The following is an 18,378-nucleotide window of genomic DNA, read 5'->3' as shown; positions in this document are numbered from 1 at the left end:
CTCACACTCTTGACAAACTAACTCCTGCAGGGAGATCTACATGCAAAAGAGCTGAAGGAGGCAAACCCTTGCTTTTTCAAACACGCAGTTCACTGCTGAAACAATATAACCACCTAAAACAAGTATCATAAACTGCATAATAAACTGTACATACATTTTCCCCAGAAATACACGCTGCACATGTAGCTTTGCTAAGTTAAGACCAAATTATGACCTGTACACACAACCACTGCCTAAGTACAGAGATACTGTGCTACATGAAGAACCGAAACTACTGAAATGTGTTCCATACACAACATTCCTCAATTCCAAATAAAAGAAAGCTTGTATTTCCTTTGGTGAAGAATTCTCACCAATGCAATATTAAAGACAGCTGTCAGCTACACTACATTTATCTAAGGAAAATAAACAAACTTACTTAATGCACTTTTCGTACAGTACCTGTTTGAAATACTTTAAGCACAGCTCCAAAAGTTAACTACAAACAGCTACATAATTAAAGCAGCTTTCAAGTGACTTCTAACTTTTACAGTGACAAATAGTTCTATATAATTAACAAGAAGTCAACTAAGTCATTCTGAGCAAGTCACAAACTAAACAGAATAGCGAGTCCATTTTATCATCTGTTCAATTAAAAATCATTATGCTTATCTGACCACAAAATTTATTTTATTTAGAGAAACAGGGATAATTCTTTAGATACACAGAATTAGTACTTACGGGTAAAATGGCTAGAAGTGGATGGATTGACACTATCACCACTGTCAGCACTTTCACTGCTAGAAATGTCATCATCTGATTCCCTCACAGAGGAACAAGGTGAGGAGCCATCAACTTCTTCAAACTTCCTCTTTAAAATCCCACTCATTGCTGCAATGCTGTCACATGCACCTGTAACAGGAACAGAGGCAATGAGGCACTGAAACATCCAGCTGCAGAATATGCAGTCATAACCTCCAAAGTAATTTTTACTCAGAAATAACAGTAAGTTGCCACTTCTAGTGTTGAATAACCATTTAGTATGAAATAACATATAATTAATTAGGAGACAACAAAGCCATAGGAAAGAAAAAAATTATCTGAAGTCATACTTTAACTTGACATGTATGGAGATGGTTATTTCACAAGGATAACCTTTTAAGAGCTTGCTTTCAGGGACTGTTTTTCCCATTTTGATGTCAATAGCATCCCTGGTTTCTGGGTTATGTTGTCAATTTCAAATCAAGAAAAAAGTTGCAGTTTCACTTCAAAGACCCTGACTTAGTCCCTCCCTTGGCTGCCACAAGTGGAAGGAATGTTCACAGTCAGGGAGGAAATTACCTAAGTATTCATCTTGAACACTACAGTTCCTTTCACCGAATATATGTGATCTAACCAGTGTTCACATCACTCTGTAAGAAACTCATCATTCCAATATTACAGACAGAAAAAAGACAGTGAAGTCACAAAGACCATATACCAATTTAGTACTCAATAAATGCTTGGAATTCAGAAATTCCCCATCCCAGTCAGAGACACCAGTTGCCTCCAGGAGGTCGTTAGCACCTCTACACCCAGCCTGAGGTGTCATGTCTGCTAATGAACTATCAACTATTCCAAATACCCCATGACTCACAGAGTGAGATCACCCATTGTGAAACTCCCCACCCTAGGGGAGGTACTGGGTGCTCCCACCTGGACCTGAGGGTACATGATCTTGGGGGTTTTGGGACTTGGGGACCCCACTCCTTGGATCCAGAGGAGGACCAGAACCTCAACAGGAGGAGACCATCACTCTTGACCAGACTGCGACCGTCATTTGAACCAACAGGTTTCTCCCTTCTTTTTCACTTTGGACTCAGGGGGAACGACATGAGGCTCAGCACAGGAGCCAATGAACACCATTGTGTTTGTGCCCCAGGGGGTTGGGTTATACTTCTGGGTTTTGTGGGTTAAAACCAATTTCTCTTTGTATCATTGCATTTATTGTAATATTTTTTATTAAATTGTAACTTTGACTTATAATATCTTTTGTGTTGGGTTTGTTTCTCCTGCCAGTTTACCTTTAAACCAGCACAGCAGGTTAAAAACTGGTAGCATGGCTAGGCCTAGAGAGTGGTGGGGAATGGAACTAAATCCAGCTGGTGTCTAGTCATCAGTGATGTTCCCCAAGGATCAGTACTGGGGCCAGTCCTGTTTAATATCTTAATCAGTGATCTGGACAAGGGGATTGAGTGCTCCCTCAGTCAGTTTGCAGATAACTGACATCAAGTTGGGCAGGAGTGCTGATCTGCTGGAGGGCAGGCAGGCTCTGCAGAGGGATCAGGACAGGCTGGATCCGTAGGCTGAGACCAAGTGTCTGAGGTTCAGCAAGGCGTAATTCCAGGTCCTGCACTTGCGTCACAACAACCCCAAGCAGCACCACAAGCTGCAGGGAGAATGGCTGGGAAGTGGCCCAGTAGAAAAGGACCTGGGGATGCTGGTGGACAGCAGCTGAACATGGGGCCAAGAAGGCCAGTGGCATCCTGGGCTGTGTGAGGAATAGTGTGACCAGGACAGTAACTGTCCCTCTGTATTTAGCACTGGTGAGGTGGCACAGTAAGTCCTGTGTCCAGTTCCGGGCCCCTCAGTACAGGAAGGACATTGAAGTGCTGGAGTGAGTCCAGAGAAGGGGAACAAAACTGGTGAAGGGTCTGGGGAGTGAGTCATTTGAGGAGCAGCTGGGGGTGTTTAGCCTGGGGAGACCTTACTGATCTCTACAACTACCTGAAAGGAGGTTGTAGCCAGGTAGGAGTTGGACTTTTCTCACAAGTAACAAGACAAGAGAAAATGGCCTCAAGCTGTGCCAGGGGATGTTTAGATTGGTTATTGGAAAAGATTTCTTCACTGAAAGGGTGGTCTTGCATTAGAATGGGCTGCCCAGGGAAGTGATTGTGTCACCACTCCTGGAGGCATTTAAAAGACAGATAGATGTGGTACTTGGGGACATATTTTAGTGGTACACTTGTCAGTGTTAGCTTAATGGTTGGCTTTGATGATCTTTGATGTCTTTTCCAACCTAAATTATTCTATGACACCCATATAAAGAAATCAGATGCCTAATACATTCCTGAGGTTGAGAGTAGATTATAAAGCACAGTATTCAAGCAGAAATTTAGCAGCAGAGGAAGAAATACTACACGTAATTACAGGCAAAGTATACACTTAACTAACTGAGGAGAGATCAAGAACAGCTGGAGCCCGCCCAGAGGACACACAGCTGCCACCATGCCACCTGCAGCACTGCAGAGACCAGCACTGCTGACACTGGTCCAGGCAAAAAGTTTGTCTAGGACTGATGGACATACTGTACTTGCCGAGGACACACAACCCAGCGCTACAGACTTACCACAGGGTTCTGCCATATCCCACTAAAAGTAAGAAAAATAAAAGAGAACTTTTTAAATTCCTGCAGCTACCTTTAGGCCTCACTAATTCTGAGCCAGCCACATTCTGCTCCTTCCAAGAAGCTGGACTACGTAACCTCCAGAACTCCCTTCCAACCACCATTTCCATGGTTCTACATTTAAAAAAACCCAATAAATCTGTCGGGAAGCTATCACAAGCTGGGCTAAGTGGCTACTGGTAAAGAAGGCAAGGCTAAGGCAGAGACTCCAGTACTGGCCATACTGTCTAACAATTAGCACATTTCAGGGTTTTGGCCCAGGACATCTCATGCTCTCCTGGATAACTCAGGATGAAGCAGGTGCCAGAACCATTCCCAGCAGGCAGGCTGGATGAGCGCACCTAGGTTTTGGCAAAGGCCTGACAGCTTAGCCACTGTGGACAAGAGCTGTACCTTGCCACTTGGCAGCAAAAGCCAAAGAATGCTGTTCCTAGCCTGCATCTTTCTTATCTTTTCAATTAGTACAGAGATAGTCTCAGTGATAAAGCTGCTCTGTTCAGACCCTGCAAGCACAGCACTTCAGCAGACTTGGTGCTATCTTTGCTCACACTTGGTCTTATACCAAGTAGTTTCAATGTCTCCTATGCATTCTATAGCTCCCTTCAAGACCCAGCACCAGTTTCTCTCCTGGAAAAAAACAAACAGTGACAGCATGAAGAGATCTGCAACCAACTTGTGGCCTGGTATGAAATTAGAACAGGAGCAAGGTGGGTATATGTGAATGAGAACTACAAAAAAAATCCCCAAAAAACCCAACCAACCCTAAAAAAAACCCAACAAACCACAAACCAAACCAACCAACCAACCAACAAACCAAAAAACCCTACCACAACTGATGACCAAAAAAAGCACCAAAAAAATCAAACCAAAAAAGGAAGAAGGACCAGGTTACAGTTTGTAAGACTAATTCAAAATCACGATTCAGCAAACATTAAAGTCTATCTACAGCAAATTCTGGGGCTAAGGAGGCAAAAACATGGTGGTTTCTTTCCAATGCAACATAAAGTTAGTTCTAAATACTTGTTTTGCCATGCTAACAAAGCATTTTACTTTGCCTACCAGCTCCTAAGCACAGCAGGAGGGAGTTATGTACAGGTTTAAACTTGCCTTTGTAAGTCAAAACTAGAAATTACATATACATTATACAAGATTTTTATGATACTATTTAATTACAAGGACTAGAGCTAAAGTTTTATAATAAGGAGTTCATTCACCTCTTAAGAACCAAAAGCTCTAAGAAGCACACACACGATTGCACCAAGTTTAATATCCTGTCTCCAGCAGCTGTCACTATTTAATGCTTCAGTGGAAAGCAATGGGATGCGAAATCCAGCCACAGCCACTGCGGATACAGAGCTCTGCTTTCTCGTCCTTGCAGTCAATTTCCCCTAAGCATAAGGCTGAAATGTTGCTATATGACAGTGCACACCATCCTAGAAATTCATTTGACTTGATCTCCTGAGGCAACAAATTTCTCATTAGTTTACTGGGAGAAAAAACCCACAACAAAACACATCTCCTGGACATAGACCCTTCAAGATCACACCGGTTTCAATCTTTACAATATTTTGGACAATCAACAGCAGCAGAAAGGCACCACTGTCTGGCAGCATGCTGTACTCGGTAGAACTCCATGTACACAGGTACTCCCCACAAAGGGGAAACAGCTGAAGAGAAGTCACTGACATCTTGCTGTATTACAGTAAAATTTTCATTTCAGTCAGGAGTAGTGATTGTATTACACAGGAGGCACAGTGCATCTGTTGATCCTGTATGGAACTGGGAAACGCCTATATATTTGGGAGGATTGCAGGGAGGGAATGGCGATGGAGACGCAAATGGAACTGCAGCATCCAGTTCCTCATCCCAAAGCCAGAGAGTCTGTCCAATGGCTGCAGTTGCTGGGAAGCACCCAGCATGTTGCTGCCTATGCTCTCAATCTCACAGCAGTGCAGCCCTTAACAGCATGGGGAGGTCCCCAAAGCCACACAGCCTCTCGCTGACACTACTCCACTTCTAATGTGGTAACTAAAGTGCTCATGAGCCAGAACAAGCAAGAGAAAGTGAGCAAGAAATTGTGCAGATCTGGAAACACTTGTGCACTTAGTTGCTATTCAGACTCTTCTCAATTCCGAGTTAACAATTCCCAGAACAAGACACGGATTCCCATCAGAAGGTACAGGTCATGACAGTGACGTGGAGGGAGGACTGGTCCACAGCACAGCCAACTTGCGTCTTCTCTGGGAACTGGTCCCAGATTCCTTAGGGCCAGAAAAAAAAAAAAGCAGAGGAAGCAATGTGCCATCTGGACAGGTACACATTGCCACCTGGCAGTTACACCTGCACAGTCTACCCCCCCTGCAAGGGCACAGGGGCATACAAATGGCTGATTACTGCCTGTTGACTGAGAAACAGCTGCTTTCACTGGAGCAACCAGCAACTTTTAAATTACTCCAACATCCTTGTCTTTGGCTGGTCGTCATATCAAATCCCCTTTCCTAGAAGGCTCTGTCCATCTGTTACCAAACTGTCTTCTTCAAAGGCATGTGAGCTTTTCTAGGGTCTCACTTTCTTACTTTCAAGTTCCCCCAGCATAAAGGCATTTCTGCACATATCCAAAGTTACAGAGATTTGAGATGCCTGAGTAAGTTCATGTTGATGTCTCTCTAGGAGACTGAAACTTCATGTTCTTCCAAGTAAGATGTCTAAGAACAAAAGAAAAGTATAGCATGAGTGCAGAACATGCTGAGAAGGAAAATTGATGGAAAGGCTGGGCCAGGCGCAAATCCACAAGGAGCAACAGTTGATGTACCTGAAGGCTGGTAAGTTCAGTGCAGCACCTGGCTTGTTACCTGTGCCCACTCTCATGGACTATGACTCTTGGCACTACTTTCTATAGAGTGAAATGGCCTTCACCTAAGCCATAGACTAGGATGCTCCCCAGGAAGCTACAGCTCAGAGGGCAGCAGTTACTGAACAGATTCGGCTCTCCAGCATCCTGGTGAGTTTCTTAGCTGTTACCACTGTGTAAATTAACAAGCAACCCCTTCAACAGCAGACCTTTACAAGAAAGATGTTTTGAGAGGAAGAGTGACCTGTGCTCTGTTCTTGAAAGGGAAGGTCTGTGTGCTGCCTTCAGGAGCGGGCACTGGGCTGTGACCGTGGCGCACAGGGAGCTCCAAGAGGAAGCAGCTGAGCTACCGTTCCATGCTGAAAGGTAACCACTCGGGCACTGGGGATTAAAACATTTATCTCTCAAGCATCTAACCTCCAATTGCCTCGCTTCTTACTTCATTAAGGGGACTTGACTTAGGGATTAATCCTGAAACCTTATTCAGAAGCAAAAGACCTGCAGTCCTCAATGACCACAGACAGTACAAGAAAAAAAGCATTCCGGCTCAAAGAGAGCCATTAAAGGACAGGGAATTTTACAGCGCTCTTGACACTGCTGGTAGATATGCCCCTCCTTACGCTGTGCTACTGCCCCTCTGCATCAGGAAACAAGCTCTGCTGGCACTGTAATTCTGCCTTGCCTTCAAATACAATGGACTCTGATCAATTCTAAAACACCTTAAAAGGAAATGTTAGAAAAGCAAAGCAGATGTATTAAATACTAGGATCTCTGGGGGAATGAGAGCTTGGCCTAATAATTTTCAAAATTTTTTTCTGAACATCAATCACACTCCCCTTCAATAAAAGGCAATTGAATTCTTCGAGTTTATCTTCCAGCCACCTTAAAATCAACTTGTCTCTTAACACCCTAAAATTACAACTTTAAAGCATTAAGTTTGCATATCACAGCTAATGTAATGTCAAGATTATAATTTAAATATTTAGTTATAACTTCCTTATGAGGAAATATACCTTGCACTACACAATGTTTGCTCTAATTGAGAAAGCATTAACACTTGGGATTAGAGTGACACAGTATTTAGTTGGAGCCTAGATGTTTTGTTTTAAAAATATTTCCAGGCATTACGATTTCAAATGCAGAGGAAGTGTAGTGAAAGTGTCAACAATGAGACTGCCAAGGGCATGGTTGAAAGAAATGGCTACAACAATTTAAATGGCTAAATAAATATAGGCTAAGAGTCAAGTCAAGGGTAAAGATATAAATTCATACTGCCTCTGGCAGGAATCAATTATGCTGGCTATTTTGACCTCTAAATAGGTTCTTCTGGAGAGGAACCATGAAGAGCTTGCTCTGACTATCACTTTTTACCCATTTTCTCTCATCTTCATTGCAAGTTTCTTATGTACGTTCACACGTTTAAGCTTGGCAAAAATATTTAAAAAGGAAAAAGAGATAAACTGTTTTATTTGTGTTAAAACATTGACAGTTAAAATTTACATCTACAGTGGTTGAAAAGCATTCTCAATCCAAAGAACATTAAGGAAAAGATTTGCAATTCTTAGTGGAGACATTTTGAGAAATGTCAAATTGCCTAAATTAGTCAGATTCTGAGAATGACAATACACACTGAATAACAGCAAATGAAACACATAAAACTGGAGAAAGAAAAAAAGATGAGAAGGGATTGAAGGAAAAGGTAATGAAAAATTTTCTTTCCTATGGAAGTGGGACTCTTGAGACAAAAATACTGAGTTTCAAGTTTCCTTCACTGTGTAAGAGAATGTAATTGAAACAGCAAAGCCATGCGCTGCCATTGTCACTGGAGGCCAGTTATAAAGGAGAAGGTAAACAAAGCAGATATAAAAAAACCACAAGTGTCCTCAAAGTTAAGTGTTACCATGCAGTGGTGTCCATCTATGCTATATCCCAACATATAGCTGAGGGTTTGCACTGGCTCAGCACAGTCAGCAGAAGCAGATCAGCTCTACTAATATATGCAGCTTCTCAGCAGAACTAATTTGTGAAGCAGAACACTGCCCTAACACAGACCATTTGCAGTACCCTTGTGAAATACATTCTTAGCTTCAACAGGCATCTCTGAAGTGTAAACACATTGCTTTGGCTATCAAAATAAATATACAGTAGAAAGTCACATGATGGCAAAAATAATGCTATTTATCAATTACAGATTACTTAATTCTGCAAATTTTATGGCTCTTATAATACAGGTTTTCTTTTATCATACACTGGCAAAATTTAATTATGTGCACACATTTAATGTACATGTTTAATGTGCTTTAACAAATATTGTTAATAAGAATTCATCACAGAGGTGACATAAGAAAGGGCCTTAGCTTATTATGCATCAAATGCTGAGATATTAAAGCCCTGCCTGTGCACAGCCAGCAGCCATTTGCGTTTCGAAACTGCTGCAGTGTTATACAATAGACATGCTCAGCACGTTCCCTCATGGAGACTGTTTCAACTTTCCTCTCCACAATTAAGTGTTCAAATTCCAGCCTGGCAGATGATTTTGTCCAACCCAATGCCTTTGTCTTGTCACATCTACCCAAGAAAAAGCACAGCTGCAGGAATACCTTCCCCTGTGCCCACTGGCACAGACACAGGTGCTTCAGGAGTCTCCAGGTTGTCCACATGAAAAACGCTGTGAAGCCCCTGATACTACAAAAATCAGATCGTATTCTTCCTACTTCAATAACAAGACATGTAAAATTTAAGGTGTGAGCTTGGTTCTTTGCATCCAACAACTTACAAGCAACCAAAAATTATTTTGGTCAGCAGGATTCAACACTGAATGGCCACCAATGAAATGGATACAGCTCCACAGCATGACAGTAAAAGCATGACTTCATTCAAGGCTTGGACTCAAGTAAAGCCAAAATTAGTAAAAAGATGTTTATGTGCATCTTTCTCTCTAGAGAACAGAGTCAATAAAACTATTTGAACTGGAATACATAAATTATTAATATCCACTGGAAGGCTGTGATGTTTTGAAATGACTATCTTCAAAAATACCTTTATGGCTGTAATAATTCAAGCTTTCTATCTAGATCAAGGACAACACACAACCAAAATATAATATCACAATGTGCAGGTTTCGTGCACACCCAAGGCAGCCCTAAGCAGGCATTCAAGCCCACAAAAAAATATACAAAAATAAAAGATGTAAAATTATTATTGTTTCTACTATTTGCTTTTGACTTTTCACCATACACAGTGTATCTATTCAACCATGAAAACCAATACATTTATTTAAAAAAACTGGAGATTTTTAGCAATATTACTATTTCAACAATAAACATTGATGGCGGAAATTCACCAAAACCACCGCATAACACACACAAAAATGCAGGTAACAGTGAATTTATACAATAATTGGTTAGTTTCCTTCTGACACATATGTACAGCATTGACAATTTACTTTTCTTTCTGAGAACAGCACAAGGTAAATATAAGCTACTTAGTTATTAACTAAAAATATGAGTAGACTATAATTTCAAATTAAAGAAAAAAAGAGAAAAAAACCTGAAAACCCCATGGAACTTGATTATGTACTGATGTGCCTTCTCTGGGTGGATTACCCAGGGCAGAGTATGAGGGTTGCTTCACTGATGCTCCTCCCAGGGTCTTGCTGTTTAAGCTTTCCTCTATATGGTTACTTTGATAATCAGAGACTTAGTAATAGTGCAAATTGTTTTTCACTGGTGTGAACTAACAATCTTTTTTTTTCCCCGTATCACCATCCATTTGCACAAAACTTGAAGGAAGTTGACTGTTTCTATTTCAAGCTCAGCTGATATGAGGTATCTGGTTAAAAAAACTAATAAGGAGAATATGATAGACCTATTGAACAATATGACAGGGACAGAGAAAGCACAACAGCACACACCTAATTTCCTTAAGAAATCAGTCAGAAATATCAGCTACCCTAAGATTTCAGTCCCAAATCTAGTGACCACAGCATCATAGAATGAGATGTTTTTTATAAAGACAGACAAAATACACATAATAAATGAACTAAAATGTTTCTCTGTAAGTCAGTAGTCTTCTCAGTAATCTCAATAACTGCAAACCTCAAAGAGGATTTTTAAAGTGCATATTCAACTACAGGCAATCTTCCCAATAGTAACTACATATTTTTAGCCATCAAAAATGACCCACAGGTTTTTACTCACCTGTGCACATGTACACTTATATAATCAACATAATGGCATGCAAAGGAAGGATGTATGATGTTAAGATAATATAACAGACAAGAGCAAGACTGACCTAAAATTAGAATCCCAGTTGCATTAAAACTGATTGTTGACTCTTCACTTTTTTTTTTTTAATACTAAAGAAAACCATCAGGTTTTGGCTGTAGTGACTTGGTATCATAATAAACATCTCTAAAAATCAGTTCATAATTCAAAGCTGAAAACTTTTCTAGAAAGCTGATAGAAGAGCTGCAAGTCTAATAATAAGTATATACCCATTCAATTCCCAAGGCACTCTTGTCACTGAGAGCAAGGAATAGAAGCAGCCAGACCATTTCCATCGCACTGCCTGACTTGTAAGCAGCTTATGACCATCCAACAATACTTCATCCAAGGGACTCTGCTGGGACAAAATTAATTATCTGCCCTACACTCTCCTGAAAAGCAGTGCTGTGAAGGTATGTGGCTTATGTTTTCAGCCTGAGGTGTTTGGTTGGTTTTTTTCATATATTTTGTGTTATCAAATCTCTGATGATTCTGCCTTTTCCAGGAGAGCTGAGAAGGTTAATACTCTGCAAATTTCATTTTTCCATTTTACTGTTAAAAGATGTTTAGACATGTGAGTGGGTGAGGAAGGCATAATGCTAAACAACTGAGCAACTTAATTGAAAGCTACCAAGTTAAAGCTAGAGCTACTGGGAAAGGGAATGGTTCAATAAAGACTCAGATACTCCAGGAGAGTGAAACAATGGCAGCTCTGCAAGGACTCCAAGTCCCCCCAGAGTCTTGGGGCTTACTTCCCTGTCCCTAGAATAAAATACTTAAAAGACAAATGTTTGCTTGAGGATAGCCTGCTCAGCTGTCAGTTTATGCTGGAAGTAAGCAGTGCTATCACTTGCTGTCCACAGTAAAAACAATTAAAAAACACATTTTGTGGCTTTCAACAACTTTTGTTTACCCTTTCAATTCCAGACAAACAGCATTCACTACAGACTGCTATCACTTAGAAAGTAGAACTAACAAAATTTGCAATCCAGCTTCCTATTATAACATATTCACAATATATTAAACCAGACTTTGTTCAATTGTAACGAAGAACAGATTTCAAACCACTAAAGTTCATTATCAAATTCAGATCACTATTCAAAAATACCCCAGTCTCCTCCTGAAGCCATCACAGTGTCAGCCTATTTCATCTTGCCAGAAGGGCCAGCCAGCTGCTCCTCAGGTGGGAGATGCCCACAGACACTGGAGGAGCCCTGGCCCCACTTCCAGGCAGGCCAAGGAGATGTGTTTGAAATGGAAGCTCCTTCCCCCAGCTGTGATCCCCAGCAGGGACTTGTAGGACCTGGACCTGCTCTGTCAGCCCTTCCACAGCTCACTTGGTCATGCGACAGCAGCTATGGAGCCACCCCAGCGGCTGCTGCCCCTTCCCACAGCTCCCCCAGCAGCTCCAGGCTGGCTGGACATGGTTCCAACCCCAGACCTGCAGCTGCAGCACAGACCCAATGCAGACCCTTCTACTCGTTTGCAGCACAGATGAAAAATAAGACTTTTTTATGGGCACGCACAGAAATTGTTTACCAGAATAAAGAAATGCATTGAAGGGGCAGCACGCTAATGAAAGCTACAATTACAACAGAGGCTTATTTACTCTGCAGCCTTACCCTACATAATGGTATCACTTGGTTGCATTTCCTCATCAAAATTCAAGAACTGAATGAGATAGTGAAGCTACAATCAGTAAATGCTGTACTTCCTGCCCATATCCCTCAGAACAACTGATGAGGGCAAGTTCCATACTATGCAGCCCACATTTCCTACTTCACATTAGACAATAACATAAGTATGCAAATCCCTACTGCTTATGAAAGAGCAGGATACAAACCAGCCCCCAAATGAACTAGGGCTTCAAGTTAAATATTCCATGAAATTATATATGAAGTACTAACTAAAAGCCATATATCTGTTCATCAGAAAGCCTAAATGCAAATGGTCCAATGCATTTTGATATTACATTTTAAGAAGTATCCTTCCTTATATTTTTGCATTTGACAGAAAAACCTGAAAAACTCAAGCAGATCCTCTCCTTTTTATCCCTCACTTCACAATATGTAAGTTGTCTACTTATATATTAGGTGGATATGAAGTAATGGAAAACTGAAGTAGTGGTGCTAGAAATGTAAATCTTTTTTGTAGGATGGGGCATAAGACTAGAGGCAGGGGAGCTGTTGTAGAGAATGACATGAAAGTGTGAAGAAGACGACCACAATTTTGGTGGGGTTTTTTTTGTTTGCTTTTTTTGTTGTATCAATTACTCACATCTCCCATTTATCACAAGTTTCATTAGAATGCTGTATCCATATCTGTGGAGAGATGGAGAAATTAAAGCCATGCTATTTATCTCAGAGCTGTTTTAACTTAATAAATATTTTTAGCTTGTGTGCATTTGTAGATGAGTCATATCTTTCTTTTACCTACATTCAATCCCTTTTTCAGGGTTACAAAAACCTACAAAAGAGAAATGAAGCAACAGTTATCAAAAAATCACTGGTAGGACTTTGAATGGCATCAATGTTTTCAAGATGTGATGGCATTTGGTGATGTTTTACTGAGGGAACAGAACATCTATAATCCAGTTTTTCTCAGCATCGTAACTGGTTCAGAGCAAGGATGAAGAGAAATACTGACAAGACTACATGTAAATTTATCGTTCAGACAGCTTTATCAATTTTGCCATGGATTACACCTGCCTTGCTTCAGCCTGACTTTCCACCTGCTTGTTTAAAGGGAAAACAACTCCAAACTTCAAGGTTCAGTTACTGTAAGTACCTCTTACAGCAAGTAAGAGTTTTAGATGGACACAGTCATCTGTTGCTATCTCAGGGAAAATATTTAAGCTTTGGAATATATTTCCAAACCTTTGCCACTGTGTACTCTAAACCATGACTTACATGTCTTCAATTAATACTGAACTTAAACTTTAGTCAACTATTGTATTTATCCAAAGCAACATGTTTTTCAATAAATGCAAATTCCTCTTTCCAATAAACAAATGAGACTACAAATCTAAGATAAAAATTAAACATTACACACCAGACTTCGACTCCTCAGATCTAGAAGTAAATTAAGACTAGTATAGTCAACACTACACTTCAGTAACATGGGAGATCATAATCATGTCTCTGTCTTCAAAATGCCAGATACTTACAGAAAGATTTGGTTCTACTTACGATTCTTAAAGGGGCTCAACATCCACCATTCAAATTACAGCACAAAATGTTTATACAAACCTTATTTTGAATGTAGATGGGGGGGAAAAAGTGTATCTCAAAATTACCATAACTTGGCAGCAACACAGAACACCTTTCTGCCTTCAGATTTTTTCCTTAAGCTTTCTTAAATAACTTAATACTGGGAGTGCTTTAGAACACAAAACGCCTGATCCACAGGAGAAAGTTTTGTTTTTTGTTTTCTGCCTGCAAAAATGAACAAGACAGGTGTATTTCAAAGTTGTGATTCCATTGTACCACTGGGAATGCTGTTTTGTCAGGATGTTCCTATTGTTACTTTGGAGCACACTGTTAATTTTATCTCTGTATGCAGTTACTGTAAGTACCCAAATGCCTCATAAACTGGAATTTAAAATCCACTTAACTCCTTTTAGACAAATACAGTAATTATATGATAATTCTGTGACTATATACCGCTGTATTTTCTATGCTTAAATTAGCATACGGTTACACATTAGGTGTATCTCATCCAATCTGATGGTACAAACTGCAGGTGTTACTGTGATTTTACCTGGGTTCCATATTAAACAAATTAATATTTGCACAGAAGAAGTACATGAAAAAGTACCTTTACATATCCTTTCTGACCTATTGTCTAAACCACAAAACACGAACAGGCCTGTTTTCCGAGACGCCAAGCTGTATCTGGTTCTCAATGCAGAATTACCTTCCATAGGAGAACTGTCTCAATACAGGGATTACAAAGCACTTCCAATTAGGTTTCAGTAATACCTACAACCGGAAAATTCCGCACTAGATTTCCGAATCCGAACGCGCGTGGGCTGCGCTACTGAGAGAGCTCCCGAGCCCAGCTCGGCCCCGCACGGGCAGCTCCGGGAGCGTCCGGCCCGGCCGCTGCGCTGCGCAATCGATCGTACCCCGCTCCCGCAGCAGGCCCGGCCCGCACCTGCCCCGCACCTGCCCCGCCCGTACCTGCCCCGCCGCCGCCGCGCCGAGCTTCGCGCCCAGGCCCGCCCCTCATTTCCCTGGCGCGGGCCCGCCCCGCCGCGGGGCATGCCGGGCACGGGCTCCGCGCCCCCCGCCCGCACCGGGGCCCGCCGGGGCCGCACCGGGCCCGGGAGGGACAGAGGGAAGGAGGACGGCAGCGCCCGCGGTCCCCGCCCCGCCCGTCCCTCCGCCGCGCCGGTTTCCAGGGAGACCCACCCCCTCCCCGCTCAGCAGCCGGAGCCCCGGCTTCCTTCTCGCTTTCTTTATTTGCGGCGGGCAGGGGGCGCGGGGGCCCGAGGGGTCTGTCTGGCCGCGCTCAGCTCACGCACAATGGCGAACCCGCACGGACACAGCCCGGGCGCATCTCCCTCTGTGCCCGCAGCGCCGCGGGGACACGGCCGCGATATCAACGTGGTGCTCCTAAAGAACATTTCTGCACTGAAAGCATAAGTGCACATGAAAGAAGATCCTGTTATCAGCGTTTCGGGTTTTGTTTCTTTATTTCCCCAACTGCTTTTCAAGGGCTCCATTTCCTTCCTGCTGAAATACTCCCTCAAAATCAGTAGATCTATTTCTTTGAGGCATTGCCAGCGTATCTAATTCATGATCTCCCGTACTCAGTAAAGAGGGGGGAAAAAGCAACAAAAAAACCACAGTACTGTAAAGAGATTTAAGGATTAAAACTTTTACATGGTTAATTTCTACTTGATGTGATACAACAGAGAAATTGCATGTCTATGCTCTGCAAGACAAACACAGGCCACAGAAATCTTTGGGAGCAGTTTTCAAAAAATAATTATGTATAATTAAGTACAAACTACTATGAGAAATTCTTGCTTGAAAAATAATAACATATATTGCATCAATATTAGAGTGAAATGCATGCAGAGGGTTATAATGTATCATTCTTGTGTGTATATAACTGCAATAAAGACAAAACATCACTTTCAAAATTATCCAAGAAGAATGTGGAGGAAAAAAACATAAGTGCATTGTTAGAAATACTCTACTGTTACATTATTTTTAACCAAGCACAGACGCTACAGATCTCCTACTGAGAAAGAATTAGTCTCGAATACATAGCAGAATAATAGATTGTTGTTACTAAATATTTTATGATATTGGTAAATGATCCATCTAGCATAAATTTATTTTTACTTGCTATTCCATTTTTCATGCACAATTGAAGTTTGAATTGCATAGGAATAATGGTAGAAATATTTTACAATGAATTCGATCACAGAACCTACACAATTTATATAGCTGGTTATCACATTGATGTGCATCCTTTCAATCCCACCTCACAAAATGCAAAAAAAACTGGCTTTATTAATAATAAGGAAATAGCAAAACCCCCGCTTATAGTTAAAATACTGAAGTGTGTGAAGAATCTATAAAATAACTGACCTGTTCAAAATGGTGTTTTTCCAATCCATGCACTGTTTTTATTAATTAGGAACCAAACCAGACTGATCATCATTTTATAACGTTTGACATATTCACTGTCGTCCTACTTCCAGAAGAATCTTCTTGAATTTCCCCGCACTGTGTTTTATTGCTGGTACCATATGCTTTATTGTTCAGCCACAAGAGCTTCGCTCTGCACAAAGACTCATTACCTACTGCTTGCTGAGCAGCTTCGGGCTCACTGAGCCTGCCTGTGTGATCACATGGGAGTTTTGTCTGAGAAAGCCGGGCATGCCACAGATTTCACTGGCTAGGGATATTTTTATCAGCTGAGGTCTACTATGAGAAAGGAATAACAAATTCTAAGGCTTCTTTAGCTCATTAAGACAGCAGTTGTTATGGAAATCCCCTCGACTTTTTTTTTTTCATTATTATTATTAACACTCCCACTTGTAACACTGGTCCAAGTAGAAATTCAAGGGATCTGTTAAAAGTAATTTTTTCTTGTGGGGAGTGGCACAAACCATGCATCTGCATCGCTCCGCACACAGTGCACACTGAAATTAATATTCTGAAGAGGTAATATTTTGCCAACTGCCAGTGTTTATCCTTTATGTAGAGGATGAGCTTCCAAATAAAAAATTGGACCTAAAAAGCAGCCCCTTGATTTAAATTTGTCGCATCAGTCAAGGGCATTATCCTGTAATCTTTGGTCATAAAATGAGTTTTGCTGGCTTCAGTGAGACTACTCAGGTGAATAAGAATTGGCCATTTGAGCGAGGATTAGTCTCAAATCCAAATGACAAATTATGTAATATAATGAAGTCCAATCTCTTCTTGGTAATAGTTAGTGATAGTCGGGGGGGAGGGTGGTGTTTGTGTGTGCACATGTTTGTTTGTTTGGGCTGGGTATTGTTGTTTATTTAAGAACAAATTATAAATTTGAATAACATTTTATATTGGTTAAAAACTTAATATTTACCTAGGCACGTCACACTAAAATAACTGAGTATCTACATTCAAATTTAAAAAGCCTTTACAGAAAATGGTAAATATTAATGATCTTTTCTCACTGCTACATTATCTGTAGGAGGGATCCATGTTAGAATATTTGGAGATAGTATAATTCCTTCTGCAGAGTGAATTCCCCACATATTCTAATTTTAAACTCTCAAGAAACAGCTAGTGATGATAAACTAACATCTCTTCTCCACCCTGAAAACTGGTACCGAACACGCAATTATCCATAATATTAACATTGCAAAGATGCAGCTATTCTATGAAATGGTCAATTATCTGTAGAATAATTCATAGCATTTTGATCACATAACATAGCAAGAAGAAACTCTTTTCTCATTAACATTCCACAAATGAAATACCTCCTTGCTCTATTTAGATCTCTCTCATTAGAATAAAAGACAGCTTGTAGCTCACAGTTGGTATTATTCTGGTCTTATGGAAGTCAGTGGAAGTTTTGCTGCTGATTTGCATGGAAGAAGGGACAAGCATGACTAACACAGTTTCATTTGCCTTACCGTGTCGTCATGCAAATCAATGACAAAACTCATTTCTTTATTGTTCTTGGCATCTTGCTTGTCTTGTATTATTAAGGTTTTGTAACAGTTGATATGCAGTCGCTATGATTACACTGAATTAGACAAGGATTCAGAATTACATACAACTAAATCCAGTAATGAATATCTTCTAGACTCTCCCATTCATTTTTTTACATAAAAAACTCCATTATCAAGAATGAGTGCATTTTAAAGTGCCACCATTTTCATCTACCCAACAACACGGACTGAGCAGATGGTTCATGGCTGAGAACCTTCTCCATCTCTTAAGCAGAAAACACTACTGTGTATACATTAATGAGAAGGAACGAAAGCAGACTAGATGGGCTGCTAACGAACAGCTGGTTTAGCTACAGTTATGCATATTTTTTTCCCCTGGCGATATCACTGATGATGTCACGATGCCAGTGTAGGAAGACATAAACAAAAGGCAGGCATTTTTGCTGCAGTAGCACTAGGGAAAAAAACCCCAACAAACCTTTGACAGATGGAAAGAACAAAAACGGATCAAAAAAAAAGTGCTACTGTCACATTTTTCTAAGTGTCGTTATATACACTGTGGAACAGTTCTCAGATCCCGAAGGGTGGTTAGAGGAAAACACGTTCAAGGACATGATATAGTTAAACCAGTCAGCAGTAAAGTGTTGTTTCTGCAGGAAAC

General features: G+C 40.8%; 1 protein-coding gene across 5 annotated transcripts in view; it reads right to left on the bottom strand.

Annotated features, from left to right (window-relative positions):
• The window catches only part of CSRNP3 (cysteine and serine rich nuclear protein 3), a 101,592-nt gene that overhangs the window by 28,642 nt on the left and 54,572 nt on the right, over positions 1-18,378 (bottom strand). For 3 of the 5 annotated variants that reach the window (XM_071562911.1, XM_071562910.1, XM_071562912.1), the window contains one exon: positions 721-891. In XM_071562911.1, the coding sequence (XP_071419012.1) occupies positions 721-891 (171 nt within the window). Of the gene's footprint in view, positions 1-720; positions 892-14,721; positions 14,779-16,143; positions 16,301-18,378 lie in introns of those variants that run through there. The other 2 variants (XM_071562915.1, XM_071562913.1) reach the window with 2 other exon arrangements.

This window comes from Pithys albifrons, chromosome 8 (assembly GCF_047495875.1).
Source record: "Pithys albifrons albifrons isolate INPA30051 chromosome 8, PitAlb_v1, whole genome shotgun sequence".
Lineage (NCBI taxonomy): Eukaryota > Metazoa > Chordata > Aves > Passeriformes > Thamnophilidae > Pithys > Pithys albifrons.
Note: the sequence above shows the minus strand (reverse complement) of the source record. Positions and strands in the feature narration are given on the sequence as shown.